The following is a 23,098-nucleotide window of genomic DNA, read 5'->3' as shown; positions in this document are numbered from 1 at the left end:
GCTCAATGCCTGGCACATAGTAAGCACTTAATGAATGTGTGTTGGTGGATGGGAGTTTGGGGAAAAATATGTTGTTCCCCTTCTCCAAAATTATTCAGTAGACATCCGCTCCTTGAAGTTTTCTTGCCCTGAATTCCCATAGTGCTAATCATTTGAGTCCTCCACAATGATTAACAGTGTAGATCAGTAGCCTGAGAATTAGATAGGGAATCAGAGACTGAGATTCTTATGAATATGATGCTACTAACTAGCACCTTGACCTTGGGCAAGTTGCTTCCACTATCTAGGACTCTGTTTCCTCATCCATAAAATAAAGCCATTGGACTGAATAATCTCTATGCCTTCTTTGAACAATATCATTGCAGCACTTTGTACTGTGCCTGGCACCTAGGACGTGCTTAATAAATGTTTATTAACTGATTGATTCTGTGGTTCTTTAAAAGTCAGAAAACTTTTGTTAACTCAGTAGCTCTCCAGTTTTGTTCCCATTGCCTGAGGAGGGGAGCAGTATTGAGGAAATAAAGCAGGAAAGGGAAATTGGGGCTTTGTACATGCTAGGAATAGATGATTTATAAACAGTTGGAAGACCTGAAAAAAGTTTTTACTAGTCATTGGGTGAAAATGAGAATTTCACCCAAAAAAATGTAAAAATACTTAAATTTTTTTGTTTTAAAAATTCTTAATGGTACACTGTTTCAACACAGGTGATATCTTTCAACATATACTAAACAAATCCCTTACAAAGCCCATTGCCAGAAAAACATTATTAACCAAACAGAGAATATGTCTTTTGATTTTGAGAGTATGGTTCTGTAATTAACCAGAATTTCATTGCCTCTCCATGACAACTTCATTTATAACATCATAGTCATTTTGTATATTGTTCTGTTGGCTCTATTTCTTCACTCTATATGTAAAGCTTTTAAAAAGTGCCCTTTACAGATCTAAAATCACTTTATTAGCTTATCAATATAAAAATGTATTATGTATGATGTTTATCTTGTTACACTCATAAATTTTCTTTAATATATTGAAAAATGTAGTTTGTTCAAAGAATAGGTTAAAATCAATCAATTGTAAATGGTTCCTATTTTTGTTATAAGCAGAATATCAACTACTGAATTTCAGGAAATTTAGCATCTTATCATTTTTGACCATTTATAAGTAGGCTAATACTTGGAAACATAAAACTATCATCAACATTAAGTAAAAACAAAGACACTATTTTACTAGGAGGTAACATTCCTCAAGTCAAACTGATGGTAAAGTTTATACAAAAAAAAGCTCATTTTCAGAAAAAAAAATTCAGGAGGAAAAGAATAAAGAAAAAAGACAAATAGAATACAACTTTTGTTGAATGGAATTTAGTGTAATCAGTCTTGTTTTTATGAGTTCTATCAGCAGTTTCTGTTCCTGATCCTGTGCTACTGTTGTTGTTCAGTTACGTCTGACTCTTCGTGACCCCATTTGGGGCTTTCTTGGCAAAGATACTGGAGTGGTTTGCCACTTCCTTCTCCAGTTCACTTTACAGATGAGGAAACTGAGGCAAACAGTATCAAATGATTTGCCAGAGTCACACAGCTAATAAGTATCTGAGGTCATATTTGAACTCAAGAAAATGCATCTTCCTAACTCCAGGCCTTGCACTCTATCCACTTCACCAGCTGCCCCTGTCTGATCATAGATTTTCATAATCTTCACCCACTTATTCAAATAAAAATTTTACTATGATGATGATATTAATAATAGCTAACATTTATATCACCTACTATGTGCCGGGCACTGTGCTAAATGCTTTACAATTATTATCTCATCTGATCCTCATAACACCGGGAAGAAGGTGGATGGGGACAAGTGTTATTATCTTCTTATTTCATCTAAGTGTTTCCAAACATAGATCCATTTATTTATTTCACATACTGGAGAAGATGAAGATTCTGAAGAAGAAGGAGCTAGAGGAATCATAACTTGTATTACTCAAAGGCTTTCTTCCACATTGTAAGAAGACTATATTTTGAAATGACCCACCCTCCATTCCTGCCTCTAACAACTAAATGTATTTTCTGTTCTGAAACATTTGAAAGCTAAGGATTCTATGAGGTAAAGGTGAGGCAGGGATACATTCTTGACATAAGGTACAGCTGTACAAAGATGTGGAGATGGGAGATGGAATGTCATGTTTAGGGAAGAGCACACCAGCCATTTTGGCTTGAACACAAGAATACATGGAGAGTATTGTCCAATAAGCCTAGAAAGATAGGGAGACACAGGTGGTGAAGGCTTTAAAAGCCAAACAGAGGAGTTTTTATTTTATGCTAAAGGCAACAAGGGTCCACTGGAACTTCCTGAGCAGGAGAGTGACATGGTTAGACCTATGCTTTAGCAGTATCAATTTGCCAGCTAAGTGGAGGATGGATTAGGGAGAGCAAAGCCTGGAACCTGGGACACCAAATAGGAAGCTACTATAATAATCCAGGTGAGAGGTGATGAGCCTTCCTGCTGCATATATTTTAAAATTCATCTTAGGAAAGCAAAGAATGAGTAATATCATATGACCATGTTGCCTTAATCATTCTTTAAAAATCAGGATCTAATTCTTTGTAACTTTTAGAGGGAAAATAATGTATTTCAAGGAGTAGGAGAGAAAGGAGAAAACTTTATTTTTCATTTTTCAATTTTTTTTTCTGGCTTTCACATCTCTCCATTGGTGGATTGATAAATGTTGCCAATAACAATTTCAAACACTGTTATCATTTGTTTTGTTTATTTTTCTTCAGAACTTCATGAGAGATTACTGGGGGCAAAAAAGGCAGCATGGAATAGCAGGGAAAACCCTGAACCTTGGAATCAGGAAAGATGAGTTGAAGTTGTGGCTCCCAGCTCTAATGCTTACTATTTATGTGGCCCTTAGTAAATTCTTCACTTCTCTGAGGCTGTTTCTATCCCTATAAAATAGGAATGATTTTTGCAATACAGATTTATCTTGAAGAAAGCCTGAAAGTACTATGGAAATGAATTGTGGTCATTACTATAATTAGAAAGATTCCAAAGATAACTACCTGCAGGTACTGCTTTTTTGCATAACTTCCGCCCTGTGGTATCCTGATAACTTGCAAAATCCATCATTGCTGTAGACGATGGGCCAGTCCACTATCTGAGCGTTGCCCAGCACAAAGTTGGTATCTGTTGGAGAGAACACACGCAGTCAGATGTCTAAATGGAATATGGTGAAGGAATGATGGGATATCAACTAGTCATGGTACTTCTCACTCCCTGAAACCCACTGCCATAAGGTGTCTTTGAATGAGAGCCTGGCACTCGCCTTGGGAGAGACAAACAAGAGGAAATCTATCCATGTAAATACAAGCCATCAGTGTGTCAGCTGTCTCAGACTGCAAAGACACTAGGAAAGGGAATCAGTTTAAGTGACTGGTCAAGAGACTCCTAAAACTGCCTAGAAACCCAGTGAGATCTCTATAGGACAATAGTCAGTGTTCATGCTAATAGAGGGATACAGGCAACAAAACAACAGATAATTCTCAAGTTATTTCTTCTTGGCCTTTTATGTTAGTTTCCATGTCTTGCCAGGAGCAGTAACAGATTTGCTTTCCTAATTCAATTTGGCTTGGGCTAACAATGAGTCTGCACACCCCAAGCAGGGGCAGGCAGCTGGAAAGCAGGCTGAGTGGCAGGTGGAGGTTTAGGTCCCAGGGATTAAACCTAGCAAGTAGATATAGACTCTATTTACATATTTGTTCCCTAGCACTAAACTGTGCTCAAGCAGAGGCTGAATTGCCACTTACTAAGGATGTTGTAGAAAGTATTCATGTTTCAGGTATTCCCACCTTCATACCTTCACAGAGACTGCCCTAAAAGCCTGGAATGAATGCCTCATCTCAACAAGTCAACAAGTATTTTATAAGTGTTTATTATGTGCCAGGCACTGGGGAAACAAATATAAGCAGAAAGGAAGACAGTCTCTGCCCTCAAAGAGCTTCCATTCTAAGGGGGTGGGGAAACACATAAAAGAAAGCTAAAAAGCAGAGGAAGGAAGGGAGGAAGGGAGGGAGGAAAGGGCATATTGGAGAAAGTCCAGAGAGTCAGAAATGGAGCCTGGAGACAAAAGAGGACATGGTTGGCCTGGACACTTTTCTTAAAATGGAAGGATCAACCAATCGAAAAGGGTGTCACAGAAGCAGAGTGAACTGAGGAGGTCACATGGTTTAAAAAAAATCCTTTAATTAGCATCCTTAGTTGTCTTCAAGACCCAGTTTCAACATTACCAGCCTTTCCTGATCCCCCAAAACAGTAGTTCTCTTCTCCTCTGCCTTCCTCAAATTTTATTCACTCATCTGTGTAAATATTGCATCCACTCAGCAGAATATAATCTCCTTAAGGGCAGGGAATATTTTGTTGTTGTTGTTTTTTTCCTTTAATTCCCATGCCCTGCATGTAGTAATTACATTAATAAGTGTTTGTTTAGTGAATAGATAGTATCTGAGGTCTCCTTTAACTACAATTTCTCCTGTTTAATTTGCAAAGTTGATAACCCACTCAGAGATAAACAAGAATTAACCACGGGGCGGAGCCAAGATGGCAGAGGGAAAGCAGTGACTGTCTTGAGCTCTCTCCCAAAGCCCTCCAAATACTTAAAAAAATGACTCTAAACAAATTCTAAAGCAGCAGAACCCACAAAAAGACAGAGTGAAACAAATTTCCAGCCAAAGACAACCTGGGTGGTTGATCAGAAAGGTATATCACGCCAGGCGGGGAGAGGAACTCAGTTTGGTGTGGGTGCGCAGGCTGCACCGACCATGGAGCAGGCCTCAGAGGACTGAATCGCGGGCAGCTGTGGCGGTTTCCAGACTTCTCAACCCAGGAACGCCAAAGACAACGTGGAAGGTCAGTGGGAAAAATCTGTGACTGTGGTGAGAGAGGAGCTAGGTCTCAGCCACAAGTCCTGAGCATGCCCTCGGGGCAGCGACTGTTTCCTGAGTTTCTGGCCCACAGACTGAGGGGGAATGCAGTGGCTGATCAGAGGGGGATTACAAGGATCTCTTTGCCAGGGCTGAGGCAGGAATCTCTTGCTTTACCAGTGCTTGGATCTGGATCACAGTTCTGAGGGGCAGTCCTGGGGCGAGGAGGAGCACTGGTGTGGTGGAGCTTGTTGTTGCTGTGGAGAGGAAACACCTCCCCCCCTTACCATAGCACCTTGGAAGAACTGAAAATTTACAGGTCCCTAGAAGTAGCTCTGAAAACAGCTGTACAAACCCCCGAAGCTTGGGACAGTACACTCTTCACATTGGAAGCAGACTTTTACCTTAACAAAGAGTTTAAAACTCAAGTAATTGGCCGGGATCATGAGTAAGCAGTGCAAAAAGAGTCAGACTCTATTATCTTACTTTGGTGACAAAGAAGATCAAAACATACAACCAGAAGAAGACAACAAAGCCAAAACTCCTACATCCAAAGCCTCCAAGAAAAATATGATTCAGTCCCAGGCCTTGGAAGAGCTCAAAAGGGATTTTGAGAAGCAAGTAAGAGAAGTAGAGGAAAAACTGAGAGTGATGCAAATCATGAAAAGGAAGTTAACAGCTTGCTAAAGAAGACCCAAAAAAATGCTGAAGAAAATAACACCTTAAAAATACCCTAACCCAAATGGCAAAAGAGGTCCAAAAAGCCAATGAGGAGAAGAATGCCCTAAAAATCAAAATTGGACAAATGGAAAAGGAAGTCCAAAAGATTACTGAAGAAAATACTTCCTTAAAAATTAGAATACAGCAATTGGAAGCTAGTGACTTTATGAGAAATCAAGACACTGTAAAACAAATCCAAAAGAATGAAAAATTAGAAAACAATGTGAAATATCTCACTGGAAAAACAACTGACCTGGAAAATAGATTCAGGAGAGAGAATTTAAAAATTATTGGACTATCTGAAAGCCATCATCAAAAAAGGAGCCTAGACATCATCTTTCAAGAAATTATCAAGGAAAACTGCCCTGATATTTTAGGACCAGAAGGCAAAATAGAAATGGAAAGAATCCACTGATGTCCTCCTGAAAGAGATCCCCAAAGGAAAACTCCTAGGAATATTGTAGCCAAATTCCAGAGCTCCCAGGTCAAGGAGAAAATATTACAAGCAGCCAGAAAGAAACAATTCAAGTACTGTGGAAACACAAGCAGGGTAACACAAGATTTAGCTGCTTCTACATTAAGGGACCACAGGGCATGGAATATAACATTCCAGAGGGCAAAGGAGATAGGATTACAACCAACAATCACCTACCCAGCAAAACTGAGTATAATCCTGCAGGGGAAAAAATGGTCATTCAGTGAAATAGAGGACTTTCAAGCATTCTTGATGAAAAGACCAGAGTTGAATAGAAAATTTGATTTTCAAATACAAGACTCAAGTGGAACATGAAGAGGTAAACAGGAAAGAGAAAATCCTAAGAGACTTATTAAGGTTGAACTGTTTACATTCCTGCATGGAAAGATGATATTTGTAACTCATGAGACCTTTGTCAGGATTAGGGTAGTTGGAGGGAAAAAAATTATATGTACATATATATAGATATAGATAGAGGGCACAGAGTGAGTTGAAAATGAAGGGGTCATATCTGGAGAATAAAATTAAGGGGTGAGAGAGGAATATACTAGGAGAAGGAGAAAGGGAGAGGCAGAATGGGGTAAATTATCCTACAAAAAAAAACAGAAAAGAAAAGGCTCTTATAATGGAGGGGAAAAGGGAGAAGGTGAGAGGGAATGAGTGAATCTTATTCTCCTAGAATTTGACTTAAGGAGGGAATAACATACACACTCAATTGGGCATGGAAATCTGTCTTACCCTACAGGAAAATGGGGGAGAAAGAGACGAGAGTAGGGGGATGACAGAGAGGAGGGCAGATTGGGAAAGAGGGTAATCAGAAGCAAATACTTCTGAGGGGGGACAGGGTCAAAAGAAAGAATAGAATAAATGGGTGGGCAGGATAGGATTAAGGGAAACAGAGTTAGTTTTTCACAGCATGTCTACTATGGAAGTGTTTTGCATAACTGCACATATATAACCTATATTTGGTTGCTTGCCTTATCAATGAGGGTGGGTGGGGAGGGAGGAAGGGAGAAAATTTGAAACCCAAAGTTTTAAAAAGGAAGATCAAGAATCTAGAATCTAGAGCAACAAGTGTCCAATTCAAATGCAAATGAATCTGTATGGGCTGCATATTGACTTAGAATACCACAAATTAACATTAAAAAAATAAATAAATAAAATATATTTTCATTGCAAAAAAAATAAAAAACGAATTAACCACAGCCTGATTTTGTGGAAGTTGAACCAAATCCTCCCCCTACCAGAGCTATAACAAGGGCAAGACAACCAGGGCTTTGGCCCAGGGTGTCAAAATGCAGAGGACACTGAAAGCATTTCCTTCATAGCATAGAAACAACTGGGTTAAATGCCTACTTACCAAAGGTAATTCCTTAAAATGGAAGCTACCAGATGGTATGGGTATGCCTACTCCTCCACTGAAGCCACACCTTAAGTGAGTTCCTCTGAAGCCGGTCCTGGTCTACTCCAACCATTGAGTGGCAGCTAAAATGACCTCACTGTGTCCCAGAGAATGTCACCACACTGGGGCATCTCCCTGGCCAACTGAAGTCTCTCAGTTGCCAAAAGTAATTCGTATGGCTCTCCTTCCATCTAAATTCAGCAGCTTAGGAAACTGCATTAAGCCTTTCAGGTCACCCTAGAGCTATTCTGTCATTTATCACTTTCATGCTTCAAATAGTATAGATGAAAGCCTAGCTTATTTATTTTTATTCTCTCCATTTTAGGAGACCTCTCAGGTCCTTGTGGACCTCCTCCCTCCCCATCTTCCTTCTTTCTTTCAGGAACTTGGATCATGTAAATAACACCTAATTTACCAGGAGGGTAAACAATGCTTACTAGAATTGAATCTGAAATTAAAATAAATGGGCCCTGAGCAAGGGTTTCTTCTATGAGCAAGAGGTACATGCTTTAGTTCAAAGACTTTACGTTCTGGCTGCCTAGAGAGGTATTCCAACATCCAAAAGAAAATTCACTGTTTGGAGCTGATGTGTTTGTACTGATGTATAAACTCAGCAAAACATAATTAGGAAAGTAACTTGCTGCTTAAGTAAAGAGTATAGCTTCATGCTTCCAGTTCAGAATTGAACATGATCTGGATATGAGAAAATATGCAAACTCTAGGGAGATCATTTGGAATCCTCAATCCCACTTTCACTGCCAAGTTAGAAGGTTTGGCTGAAGAGTCTTATACATATGAATAGAAGTCTCTAATAATATTCTGTTACTATCCTCTATTGAATTAGAATCACAACTCCTGTGACTTCCTCCTATACAGGTTATTTATCTGGCAACATCAGCTGTCCAGTACAGAGCTGAGAATCCAACTGTATCTTTTAGAAACCCCAAGCTTTACATAATAATGCTGTTTTCAGTGAAAGTTGCACCTACTTACACAAGACTCCATTCTAATATGGAATCATAGGTTCCTCAGAACCAAAGGAGCCACTGAGAGGTCAAGGAAAAAAAGTTAGAAATAGAAGGAACATTAGAGATTCCCTTTATTCCAACTCCTTTTTCTGAATTGTACAGAACCTGAGGCACAAAGAGGGAACTGACTTTGGCAATGTTACACAACTATTCAGTGGCAGAGCTAATCAATCAACAAGAATTGATTAAGTACCTACCATGTACCTGGTACTGTGCTAGGCAATAAGGACACAAAGATACTAAAACTTCTACTCTGTCTTCCTCCCTTTTAAAAATGGAAGACATTTTTTCCCTTGGCAACAACTGTCTTCTGGTATTTCAGAGATTTAGTGTTATTTCATAGCTAAAACTATAATAGGTGCTTAATAAATGCTTATTAACTAACAATTACATGGACTTGCACAAATTTACTACCATCTAGTGGCAGCCACTATGTGTTGCATTCAAGGGGACAAATAATGCAATCAATAACACCTGGGTGGGGTAGGGGAGGGAGAGACTATGGGGATGCAACATAACAGGTACTATCAGATATGCTTCCTGTATCCATTAGTTTGCTTAATTGTTTTTCTTTGTTATAAAGGAGATTTCTATTGGAAAGTAACTACTATAAAAAAGAATGCATCAACAAACTAAAAATGTATATTGCAAGGTAGAACTTAAATGGGGGCTGAGAGTGGGGAGAAATCCTTTTCTCTCCTTAACCTAAAGCGATAATATAGCTGGTAACAAGTTCTGATGGATATTTATCAATGCGACAAGTCTCAAATGAACTTTTCCCACATTATTGACATTGTTAGTCTTACTTTCCAATGTGAGATTTTTCATATCTTATGAATATTGAACTCTACCTGAAGACTTTCACACATTCATTACATTCAGAGAGTTTGTCTCCAGTATGACTTCTCTGATGTCTGATGAGATTTTGACTCTGGCTAACAGCTTTCCCATATTCATTATATTTAGAAGGTTTCTTGTCAGTATGACACTTCTGATGTGCAGTATTGGATGAGCTGAGACGAAAGGGCTTCCCATATTCATTACATGCATAAGGTATCTCTCCAGCATGAATTATCTGATCCTCAGATGGATGAAGAATGCCTTGATTTTTGAACAATCTCCAGGGAAGGAAAGAAATTCTCTGATCTCTTACAGAGTATTGTTGGTGCCTATGATTTGTTTGTTTTACATCATACAGAGCTAAGACCTGAATTTTATACTTACCAGAATTGTCTTTCTGCTATGTCTGGTGTATTTAAGATACTACTGTGTGTAAACACTCTAGCAGATAAAGGATTCTTCAAAGAAACATGCCCATTCCTCTGCTAATGAGGCCCCTTGGAAAGTGATTAGCCTAAGTCCCTTAAACCTAAAATATCTGTTTATAGCAAGCTTACTTGATTGAACCCACCACTGTAAAGCCAACTGAATACATTGAAGCCTACTAACTCTCCCCAAAATTATTGTGGTTTGGGGGGAAGGTCAGGAATAAACCGTACAACTCATGGCCCAAGTCTTAATCTAATCCAAACTCTATTTCCAGACCATAAATGAGATAGAGAATCCAATAACAGAAACATTAAATTAAGAAATTAAAACATAAAGAACAAGGAAGGGATTCAAGTAGTGAAAGTATATTTGGAACTTACAAATAGAAGCAATTGCCTATACCTCTAGGGGAGCTTTAATTTAATTTCTATTTAATCTCTTTGGTTCCACAAGACAGTCACCTCAGAACCTACAGCCATAGTAGTCCATATTTATGGTATCCTGCTATTTGCCTCTTGAAGTTTCATTTCTGAGATTCCTTTGGGGAAATACAGAAAATAACTGAAATTTGTCTCAACTATGCACTCATCAGGACCAGCTATAACTCCTAGGGACATCATATCCATGTCACTCCAATGGTCCTCCTCTATCTCCCCTTTCAATCTTTGTACTATGTCTCACAAAATCCTTGGGTTGGCTGTAGCATGGGAAATGAAGTCCTCAAGGTAAGTCTACTACTGCATCTCTTTATAAAATTGGTTCAAGTTAAACATTCACACGCCTTCTAAGTTAACCATATAATAGGAAAAGAAAAAGGGAAGCATAGTATATTCCACTGAACTGAACCAAAAGACATGAGTTTGAATTCTGGTTCTGCCACTTACTGATTGTGTGGTCTTTGGCAAATATTTGAACTTCAGTTTCCTCATCAATCAAATGGGGATAATAGGACTACCTACCTCACAAACTTCTTAAAAAAAAAAAAAACTTTAACCATGGCAATTTCTTGCAGCCTTTCACCACAGACTTTAGCCACAAGAGTTACCAATAAGAAGAACAGATAACTGAAGATCTTGCTTCTAGCAAGTAGAGAAAGCTAGAATAATTTTGCAGTGACCTTCATAGAGTATAAGATATTGGTTTTTTGGCCACAGCCAAGCAATTGCTAAATGTGCTCAAAGTGAAGACTGATTTCCCTCATCAAAGAAGAGTTAATGATGCTCAAGGGATGCTCTGCCACTCTCCAGAATTTAGGAAGATTGAAATATTCCTTAAAAAAAGGGAAGAACAGGTTCCAAGGTTAAAAAAAAAAGGAAGGAAAATAATCTGAAAAGACAAAAGGGAATCATAACCTATGTCAGAAGTTTGGAGTATGAAATGGGGGGGGGGAAGACCACTGACATATAGAATGAAATAATAGATTAAAGAAAAAAACCTTTTCTTATACAGAGAAGAGCTGGACCCTCCAAAGAGGAAAATAGCTAGCATTTATAAAGTGCTTATTATGTGCCAGGCACTGTGCTATGTGCTTTACAATTATTATCTCATTTGATCTTAACAATACCCTCATAGAAGTAGGTGCTATTATTATCTCCATTTTACAGATGAAGCAATTGAGGCAAAAAGAAGTTAAATGACTTGCCCAAGGTCACAAAGCTAGCAGCTAAGGCAGGATTTAAACTTAGTTCTTCCTGACTCCAGGTCTGGTGTTCTGTCCACTGGGCCACCTAGCTGCCCGCTATACATAAACTGCCAGGAATAAATGATCACTGTTAGAAGAGAGATTATGCAATAATTATCGGAAGAAGAAACAAGTGGTGGGGCTGACAACTTCCAGGTGCGGGGTACTAAGCCATCAGACACTCTGACATTGAGAGAAGAAAGAGTTACAGTCTTCCCAGCACACATATTCAAGATGTGATAGATAACTTCCCCAAACTTGTCAGACCTGATTATTACAATCCACTTCTCAGAATTCATGGGAGGACAAATGATAATGCCAGAAGGTGTTTAGAAATCATTGCTAAAGGTTATGAAATCCAAGATAAGAAACTGAAGGAGCACACGTGGTGCTTACATCACTGTGGTCTATCAAAGGCAAGTCCTTCTGAAGAGAAAGGCTGAGTCAGGAAGTAATGATGCTTGAGAATGGGATTTGAATTTCTGTTCCACAGCGTGAAATATAAGAATCATCAACTTTTGTTTTTATATACATATATACACACATACACAAAGGGGGCAGTGAAGGCAACAGTAAAAGTGCTGGTGCAGCCCCATGACAGGGGTCCTCAGCTTCTGGCTACACACTTGGAGCCACAGAGGGGACAGGGCTACACAGAGCCCTGCAAGGTGAGGGAGAAGTCTGGGGAATGATCCACTTGCTTACTTATGTTAAGCGAGAACAAAGAGCAAGAGAGACCGAGACAGAGACAGAAAGAGACAAAGACAGAGAGACAGAGACAGAAACAGAGAGAGACAGAGACAGAGAAAGAGAGAGAGAAAGAGAGAGAGAGAGAGAGAGAGAGAGAGAGAGAGAGAGAGAGAGAGAGAGAGAGAATGAACAGACCAAACTTTGGTAGACACTTAACCTGTAATTTTATTGCCATAGGGAAGTCCTGGATGTGGAAACTCCCCCTACCAATGCATGTTGGCATCTTCTCTGCAACTTGTAATCTTAGAAAGATGCCTAGAGCACTGAGGGGTTAAGGGACTTATCCAGGGTCAAACAGCCAACAGACTTGAACCCAGGTCTTCCTGACTCTAATGCCTTGGGGTGAGTTCCCAGCCCTGATACAGTGAGCTGCTGGCTGCTCCACTCAGTTGGCTGAGAGGCTCAGGAGCCTGGCAGAACAGGGAGTGGAGGAAGCCAGATGCCATCACCAGAAAGATGGTAGAGATGACCATCATCTCATTTGCCCACAAACTTTGCCACTTTTCCATTTTTTCAATTCCCTCATTGCACACCTGAGAGTTTACTTTAGTCCTTTCTGGAGCAGATTAACAAACACTTTGATGAATACTTTTCTCCTTTTTGTGGATTTAAACTTCTGCATTGAGCCTTTCATTTTTTTTCTACTGTATATAGCCGTGAATACGTATGGTTGCCAACATGAAAGTGAATATGACATTACTAATAAAATCACGTGAATGCTTGAAGTCATAAAAATTAAAAGCACAAATATTAAGGATTAACTATGTGTGTATATTTACATGTATGTGTGCATATACATGTATATGCATACATACATATATATGTACAGCTGGAATCTTAAAAACCTAATAAAAAGATTGTTAAACAAAATAAAGAGGAAGAGAGAAAGCTGCCTATTTATATCTACCAAGCTAAATTAAATAGCTACAATGTAGGAAGAAGAATAGCGATAGAGACTCCCAGAAATACATAAGACAAAATCCAAAAAATGAACTAGTAATAGAACCCATGGCCCATGTCTATCCACAAAATATAGGTCACACTCAGGATGAACTAGAGGTCCTATTATAAGGAAACAAATCAGGCATAATTGGTAAGTATCACTGATACTTGGTGGGATGGAGACCCAGGACTATAATATGGCTCTAGCAGGATATGCCTCATTCAAATACATCGAAAAAGAAAAAGAAAAGTAGCAGAACAGCGCATTGTATTAAGAAGATATCCTCCTGTGGATAAATAAATCCGGAAACAAGAAGAGGGTATGCATGGTTGAGAGCATTTGGATGAACAACTGTATAATTGTCATGGAAATATACAATAGACTACCTGGACAGAAAAAAGAAATGAATGAGAAGTTTGTAAAACTTATCACAAGCCCGGTTCCAAAGCATGACATAGCAGTGATATGTTATCTAGGCATCTGCTTGGGCTCTTTCTATTGAAAGTAGAGTAACTAACCATTTCTTGATTTGCCTTCATGACAGTTGAATCCTTCAAAAGGCAGAGAAAGTAATCAGGGGCATCGCTATGGCACTCCTAATCCTGGCTAACAAGGAGGAACTGACTACTGAAGAAGAAATGATGGGAACACTGGGAGAAGTGACCACTCCATCTTCGAATTTATGAGTGAGGAGGAGAAAGCCAACTGTAGTCTGACATGTACCTTTAGTTTAGAGAGATCATATATCAAAGGTTCAAAAGTCAGCCCATGAAGAAATGAGGAATAAAAGTCTGAAGATACAAACAGAAACAATTGCAATGAGGGGAAAGCAAGAGGGAGTTGTCTAAAGAGATTGAAGTGCATGCATAGGGTCCACTTTAGATTTTAAAGTTATGTAGAGAGAAAGAAGAGGGGCAGCTAGGCGGTGCAGTAGATGGAATACCAGTCTTGGAGTCAGGAAGATCTGAGTTAAAATCCAGCCTCAGACGCTGGCTAGCTGTGTAACCCTGGATAAGTCATTTAACCCCTAATTGCCTCAGTTCTTCATCTATAAAATGGGGATACACCAGAGAAGGAAATGGCAAATTACTCCAGTATCTTTGCCAATAAAACCCCATGGACAAAAGTCCATGAAGTCATAGAGTCAGACATGACTGAATGACTGAACAACAACAGAGAAGAAATCAAGGACAGGCAGGAAGAATGGACACAAAGATGCGTCATGCTCCTATGAAAAGAGTGTCAGGAGTGCTAAGTTCAACATTATTTGAAGCTGATGAGGAATTCTAATGACAAAAAAAAAGGATTTTTATGTCATATTATATTGGGGGGAAGAAGGATCAAAGAAAGAAGAAGATAAACGCTCAGAATATAAAAATGATAATGGATGTTGGAGAGAAGGCAAAATTACTACACTAGTATTTTACCTCTGACTTCTCTGCCTGTGAGAATGATCTTTGGACTAGAAAGGACAGAACAAAAAAAAAACTGATGAATTAGGAACTGAAACCCAAGATCAGTAATCAGATAATAGGATAACACCTATCTGCTCTCAATGACTTTAAATCACCAGGCCCAGGCAATAAACATCCCAGAACACTGAAATAACAAGCAGATATGATTGCTGTCATTATCAAAGTGATCTTTGAAAGATCGTGGAGAGTGGGGACAAATGCTGCAGAACTAGAGAAGGATGCCGGTTGCCCCGATTTTTTAAAATACGGGCAGAGAGCAAAGTTTGCAAACTATAGCCCAGCAAAACTACAGGTTTTGATTACTGTCAAATTTAGAGGATATATTATACAGAAAGCAGTGATATTTGTGCCAGCTGGCATGCAGGATGAAAGTTACTACGCCCAGTCTGCCCTGCTAGTCTTTTTTTTTTCTCTCTTTTTTTTAGGCAATTGGGGTTAAGTGACTTGCCCAGGGTCACATAGCTAGTAAGTGTCTGAGGCCAGATTTGAACTCAGATCCTCCTGATTCCAGGGCTGGTGCTCTATCCACTGCACTACCTAGCTGCCCTTGCCCCACTAGTCTTGCTACATAAAGCTCCAGAGTGATTTGCATGGCTCTGGCACTAGTGGCCAGGGACATGGTAGTAGCTGAAAGGAAATTTCTTTCTTTTTTTTTTTTGAACTACCACACTGAATTTAGTTAAAAAAAAAATCAACACAAGATGTATATAATAGTTCATTATTTCATAAAAATTCTCTTTTTCTGCCCGTTATATGTAGAAATGTTCATGTTTGTTAATAATTTTCTCCTTCATAATAAAAAATGTTTAACTGATCATCAAAGAATACTTTCAGGAGCTGTGTTTAAAGAAAGATTTTTTTGTCCCTTGTTGAATCCCTCTTTCCTCAACCAATTTTCCCACAAGCATTAAAGAGCTTTAATTGTCTTAATTTTGCCATGTAGAGGAGTAAGAAAGATGATAGGCTGAAAGGAAATTTCTTAATTCTGATGCGAATAGTAAAAAGGCCTAGAATTGTGGTTACTGAAACAAAAGCAAAGTAGTTCAAAAAGCAGAAATGACTTAAGGAAATTTGCTGGCTAGATGATTTTAGCTATGCATCTGACTCACAAAAGAGCTAGAATAACCCTGATACTATGGGTTAGATAGTCGCTTCACACATAGTTGCTTCCTCTATCCTCATCATTATCATCCAGATTCTGTTCATTTCTCAAAAAGCATGTACTTTCCTCTTGGAAAGAGACCACATGGAAACTTTAATTCAGTGGAGAATCAGAAGATAGCAGCAGATTGGCAAAGAATCTGCAAACCAAAGCACCTCAGCAGAAAACCAGAAAATGCCAGCACAGGGAAGAAAACAGCCCACTGGATGAAGATCATATGTGAGCAGCAGCTCACAGTTTGGCAGAGAAGAGAGTTTTCCAAACTCAGTGGAAAAAGCAATCTGACGGAACACATTACCAGACCAGCAGATGACATCAATAGTTGTAGCTTCAGAGACAGGAAGGAGTTCTACTTGAAATACAACCCTAGAATCATGAGTTGTCCTGACTATATACATTCCCTACATACATTCTCTCTCCTCCAAATTGACATGGAAATCTGAGAGGACAGATTGGGGGAGATGTCTTTTTGTCTGAGAAAAGATAAGAGGATTTAGTGAACTGCAGAGCACCATATGTCTCAATAGTATGATATGGCAACTAAAAAGAAAAGTAATGTAATCTTGGGCTGTAATTATATACTGTCTAGGATCTTAGAGGTGATAGTCTACTGTTCTCAACCCTACTCAGAATGTATCTGGAGTATTATATTCATTTCTGACCTCCACATTCTAAGAAGGACATTAATAAACTGGCAAGTGTCCAGAGAAGGGCAATCAGCATGACAAAGGGCCTTGAGATTCCTGCCATAAGAGGTCAACTTGAGGGAAATGGACATCTTTTTCTTGGGGAAGACTTAAAGGGGACATGATAGCTGACCTCAAGTATTTGAAGAATTGTTCCTTGGAAGAGGGATCAGACTTCTTCTTCTTGGTCGCAGATATATCTCTATCTCTATATAAATATAAATATATATATATATGTATACATACATAGGTCATATATAACTAGGAGCAATGAATAAAAATTACAGAATGACAAACTCAGACTTGATTTAAGGGAAAACTTCCTAACAATTAGAACTTTCCAAAAGCAAAAGGGACTGCCTGGGGAGGGAGTGTGCCACCTTTTACTGGGTATCTACAAGCAAAAGCTGGATGGTCACTTGTGTATTAGAAGAAATTCTTATTCCAATAGAAACAAGAATCAATGGCCTCTGAGGTCCCTTTCCACCCTGAGATTCTATAATGCTTTTTTTACTTTGTAACCAAAAAATACTGTATGAGTATGAGTTACTATAGCAAGCTTTTCCTCTATGGAGTTCCTGTGTTTGGGGAATATAACGTGACCCATAGTACTTGTGAATCGCTATACTAATGTCACATATTGAAAGGGTCCTAATTGATAAATAAACTGTAGATATCAGTAGGCCTACTCATGAGCTCTTCAGAAAATCCCATAGTGAGTTACTAGTGCTCCTGGAGCCCCGGGCAAAATATATATCCTGTCATCATGAATACACATTCAGACACAGAGACAACAGACACAACAGAGACAACAAAGTATGGTAGAAAAATCACTAGATTTGGAATCAGCAAAGTTAAAGTTCTGCCTATGGCATGTGTTAGCTCTGTGACTTTGGACAATTAACCTCTCTCAGACTTACTTTTGGCATCTATAAAGTAAGGCTATGACAACTTTGCAATCCCTGCCACACAGGGCTGTTATGAGGAAAGTGCTTTGCAAACTTTAAAATGCTATACATAAACATGAGTTATCATTACAGTGTCTAGCCCAATGGCCCCCAATTAGCTAGCAACCTATAGGAAAGCATCTAGCCTGCCACTCGATTTAAATTATAAGAAGGCAATCCTCTTCCTTCAACTGTTTCAAACTAATCAATAAACATTCATTGAGTGTCCACTTTGTGTTAAGCACCAGAGATACAAAGACAAAAATGAAACCATATCTACCCCCAGGAAGCTTACATTCTAGTGAAATGGGGAGAAGGAGAGTTACAAATGTATGTCTTTAAGCATCTACAAAATAAATATCAGGTAATTTGGCACAGAACTAAGGGGAAGCACCAGCAATTGAAAAGATCAGTAAAAACACCTCATGTAGGACATCATTTGAGCAGAACCTTGAAGGAAACTAAGAATTCTAAGAGAAAAAAGTGAGAAACAGGGCATTCCAGGCATGGGGTACAGCTTGTACAAATACATGGAGCCTGGAGGTGGAATGTCACATGTGAAGAATAACAAGATGGGTTATTTACTGAAATGGGCTGGCTCAACAGCCTGTCCTTGCTCTTTTCTCAAGCCTCAATTGTGTCTGCTGAACTTTGGATCAAGTTAGCCAGATTTCTCTTACTCCCTCCAATGTTTTTTCACCCATGAAGGGTCTGTGGGCTGCAAGGATAGAGGAAACAAAATGTAAGGCTTCCTAAAAGCAACTTTTCCCACCCACACAGAATTCTGCAGGTTCAGAGAACACAGAACCTTCACAGATTTGAAAGGAAAAAATTGAATTTTTAAAGCTTCTTCAGCTAATGGAGCATGATACAAGCTACGTTACCGTGGTACAAAACGTGTCAGATGGCATCCTAAGCCTGCTATTTGCACATAAAGCATAATACATAGATATTCTAAAAAGGAATTATTAGAAAATTGCATTTCATCATAATTACCCCCCAAATAACAAAGGAGAAACCAAAGCAACGACTTGGGAAAGTGACTCAGTTTGAGTAATTACACATATAAAAGCTACAAAGCTACTTTCAGCAGGCAGCTCACACAAAATGCGTCAGTCCCTACCAGAATTTGTTATTTTATGGGGCTACAGTAAATATTTCACAATAAACTCCCACTACCTGAATACCATCACCTGGATAGGGCACATATCTCCCTGAGTGATGTGATAGTAGCACTTTTTCATTTGTAATGTTATGGATGGCTAAAGACATTGGTTTCATAGGTTTTCAAATCAAATCCACTAAAGGAGGTTAGGCAAAGAGAGGGAAGAAGCATCCTTTTGCTCATTTTCAGGCAAACCATTTTTTTTTCAGGGAGGGGGGAGGGAATAGAAATTGGTAGAAAACAAGACAGAATTGCTTAGAGAAATGATGAGGATGAGAGAAATAAATACACATAAAGGAATAAGGAAGCAACATCCTACCTTTCTGAATAGAAGAAAATGACCATGATGAAGAAGAAAAGGAATATAGTGAAAAAGAGAAAAAAAGAGTGAAACATGGAGTAGAAGAAGGGTGGAGCAGTCACACTGAAGCACAAATGGAATAAAAAATGCATTATACCCTCATACAGGGACATTTAAGTTAGTGGTCCACAAAAGTTAAGCATTTGAAAATGTTATCATCTACAAAAGTCATTAAATGGACTATTGTTTGTTCCAACAGCAAAACTCCAAAGATAATAGATATTAGAGCCTCAATTATTTAGAGTCCAATCTTTTCATGAAACAAGCTATAATCCCAATGGAATCAGTAGCTTCTTGCTTTGTGCCTGGTCTTAATATCAGATTGAATGCATTTTTTATTAAGTCAGTAAATTATAGAGGCTGGGTATTCCAGCCCTTTCAACTTCAAGAACAAAATTAAACATTTCACTAACTGTTAGAAACCTTGGTGTTACCTTGAAGCCCTGCCTCATCCCCACCTCCCACATCCAATCTGTTACCAAATCCTGGCCATTTTACCTCAGCCAATTCTCACTTCTGCCCCCTCCTCTGTATTCTTACTGCTACCACCCTAATATAGACTCCATTCCCACCTGTCTGGATTATTACAGAAGCATCTTGGTGGATCTTTCCACTTCTTTTCTCTTCACCACTCTTTCCAATTAATCTTTCATTCCTTGCCAGAAAGATCTGTCTCCTCCCTCCTCTTCTCAAAACCTTCTCTTTATTGGCTAATTAGAAAAGTTCAAACTCCTCAGTCTGGCATCAGAGCCTATCACCCCACATTTCCAGACTTATCTCTTCCACACTCCCCTCTAAGCACTCTCATACTTTTCTGCCTCTGTTCCTTTGGAATGACTCTTTGGATTTTAGACTTTCAAGTGACAAAGATGAATGGATTTCACAATCAATATCAAATTAAATGAGAATATCTCTATGAAAGTTTATTGAAAACCTGCCACAATTAAGTGATGTTGAAAATATCACTTACCTATTTTTTTAATAACATTAGGGTGGTTGATATTTTTCCATCCATTTTTCATTTGCTCCCTGAGTCAATTTCTCCTTAAAAGATTTTATGGTAAAAAATACAGTGTCTAGTGGCTTTTGGAAGTAAGCTTTAAATGAAAGCATAAAAAATGATACATCTTAATCACATGAAGCTATAGGACTGGATTTGGCATTGGATGGAAGACAGTGGTTGAAAGAAATCTCACAAGGTTTCAATGCCAGGGTGATCTGTCTATGTAGAAGGAGGTGGGAAATAGACAGATTTGGCAAAAGACAAATAAAAAAGGATTAATGCTTCTAGATATAAAAAGTAATTCTAGAAAAAGAATTAAAACTGTTTTTCAAGGGTTTAACCTGTCCTAAGAACTAGGCTTAATTAATATGGTCAAGACTTAGAAAGAACTAAGAAAACACTTTCCTGACAGTCAAGATAACAAGGGAATGTACATGCCGTATTCTCCCTGTCATCTCATTAAACTGTATGTTCCTTGAAGATAGGGACTGTGCCATTTTCCATTTTGAACCCTTAGGTCCTATCAAAGAGCCTTACAAACAGTGGTTATATAATAAATGTTGATCAAACTGCAAATAATTTACTAAAATCTCTATTCCTGGAGTTGTTTAAAAGAAGCTGTTCTTTAGTAGTTCAGGTATACTCCTTTCTAAAGGCAAGAGGACTGGTCTAGATGAAGGAAGAACAAGAAGGAAGGAAACGACCACTTATGAAGCACCTACTTTGTGTCAGGCACTGTGCTAAGCACTTCAAAATATTAGCTCATTGATCCTCACAAAAACCCTGAGAGGTAAGCACTATTACTATCCCCATTTTACAGTTGAAGAAACTGAGGCAGAAAGAGGTTAAGTGACTTGCCCAGGGTCACAAAGCCAGTAGGTGTCTGAAGGCAGATTTGAGCTCAGGTCTACCTGAGTTTAGGCCCAGCACTTTAACCACACTACCCCACCTGGCTGCCTCAATAATAAGGTACATATTCCTACCTTGCCATGCCCTCTATGACTACTGAATGAATATATGAGAAGCATAAAACTAAGAAGTAGCTTCACATAGAAAAATGCTAACTGTCCCACACAATCATATTATTATTGTTGACAGGTGGAAGAATGGTTCCATAGAAAGAAGATAGAATTTGGGTTCAAATCTTGACTCTGAGCCTCAGTTTTCTCCAATATAAGATAAGGAGATTGGGCTAGAGGGCCTCAACAAATTCTTCCTATGCTAAATGCTTGTGATAACTCACACTTAATGTAAAGCTTACAAAGTGGCCTCCTTATAACCCCCAAGTTAGCAGACCAAGTATTATCATCCCCACTTAATCAATGGTGAAACTGAACCTGGAAAAAATTAAATGCTTTGTCCATAGGTCACACAGCTAATAAATATAGAATCTAGGATTTAAACCCAGGTCTCATGACTCCCCCAGGCCAGGCAATTAAATTCAAAATTTTGGTCTTATCAGCACTAATCAACTCAAACCATCCTAAACTCCATCTCCCATGTCTTACTAAAACACAGGATGCTTCTAACACCTCCTCTCCTCATTCCATAATCTATTAGCAATCATGACTCAATCTAGTTAAATTTTCCCATCTTCTATTAAGAACTGAATTTGGGCTTGGCTGAAGTTCATTCATTTCAACCCATGAGTTTAGAAATTATTTTACAACATAAAACAAAAACAAAAAAAAGTCAGCCACCTATGTTGACCTAGGGATAATCCAGATTTATTATTACTCTCCCTTTTCAGTGGGATAGAAAGGATTTTAGGAAGGTGGGGTTTTTTTGTTGTTTTATAAATATTTCCATGACTCAACACATCTATGAACACACAAAACATTTCCCGTGGCTCTCCTCCTGTTTGCTAACTCATCGTGCCAACAACCTGAACCAGCTTCAAATTCTACAACAACACAGCTGATTAGGCAATCTGTAATTTATATATGTTCACAAATATGTACCAGCATGTGCCTCATTTCACTCCTGCTAATCAGTATGGATTGTTACTATGGCATTCCAATTGTTAGGTTTCTGCTTTACAGGACTTAAACATATGTCCTGGATAGTTTCTTTTAATCGTTTTGTGTGTTTTCCTGGTACCTAGACCCGCCAACCCAGACCAGGACTAGGGATAGGCAATGAAGGCAGCTGGCTAAGGTGCAACAAATAGGGAGTAGGAAGATGGTAAAATGAGGGATACTTTTTAATAGAACTTTATAAACGGAATATTTTGAAGCCAGCCAGAAAATTCTACTTTTTGTGGATTGAAGACTTTTTTTGTGAGTCCAGTTCTGTGGTACTGTAGAATGATCAATGGATTTGGACATAGGTTTGACTCCTAGATTTTCTGTTTACTATCTATGTGACTTTGGGCAAGTCCCTTCACTTCTTTGGGCCTCAGTTTACTAATCAACAAAATAAAAAAGTTGGATTTGGTTATTTCTGAGGTCCCTTCCAGCTCTGTGCTTCATCTTTTACATGAGAGCTGAAAACTGCAATTGTATTAAGGAGTGCAATTTTCTGATTCAACTCCTCAAGCATTTATTAAGTTCCCATTCTATGTCAGACACTGTATTAGAACCTTCCAACCCTACCTAGCATGTACAAATGCCTTGCCCCTTCTCTGCCTGCCTTTCTTGGTCCAGGAGACCTCTTATTTGCTTCCATGAGAATGTTGGCTGTAGTATTAAGCTACTTAAAGATGAAGGAAGATGGCTGTTTCCAACAATGTGCATAACTAAAGCAAGGAGCAAGGTCTGATGCTGCCAAGACAGAGGGAGATTTTATGATCCTCTGATCCGATGAGTACTTAGGCCAACACAAATCCATCCACTCTGAGAAATGAATTACTCCAGTTGGCTGTATACAGTGTACAAATAAATCAAGCAACTGTCAAATATCCCCTTGACTTGAGACTGGGGATGTTTCCAATATTGCCTGGGTTGTTTTCGGTGAAATTGATCCTATTAATGCATCAAATAACCACTATATCTTGCTCTGTACTAGACGGAATCATTTGTAACTAAAACACTGAGACAAAGGTAAAATATTGCCCTTCATTTTGTTAGTACTAGTTTCTCCTCTGCCCTATTATCCTGTGTGGATGCAGTGAGGT

The 23,098-nt window shown here is 38.7% G+C and overlaps 1 protein-coding gene across 2 annotated transcripts in view; it reads right to left on the bottom strand.

The window, feature by feature from the left end:
• The window catches only part of KCNH1 (potassium voltage-gated channel subfamily H member 1), a 499,689-nt gene that overhangs the window by 472,869 nt on the left and 3,722 nt on the right, over nucleotides 1–23,098 (bottom strand). For both annotated transcript variants that reach the window (XM_027871485.1, XM_027871486.1), the window contains exon 2: nucleotides 3,060–3,183. In XM_027871485.1, the coding sequence (XP_027727286.1) occupies nucleotides 3,060–3,183 (124 nt within the window). The remainder of the gene's footprint in view (nucleotides 1–3,059; nucleotides 3,184–23,098) is intronic.

Source organism: Vombatus ursinus, unplaced genomic scaffold (genome assembly GCF_900497805.2).
Source record: "Vombatus ursinus unplaced genomic scaffold, bare-nosed wombat genome assembly UNPS02014798.1, whole genome shotgun sequence".
Taxonomy (NCBI): Eukaryota; Metazoa; Chordata; class Mammalia; order Diprotodontia; family Vombatidae; genus Vombatus; species Vombatus ursinus.
The sequence above is the reverse complement of the archived record's forward strand: the minus strand, read 5'-3'. Positions and strand labels throughout refer to the sequence as shown.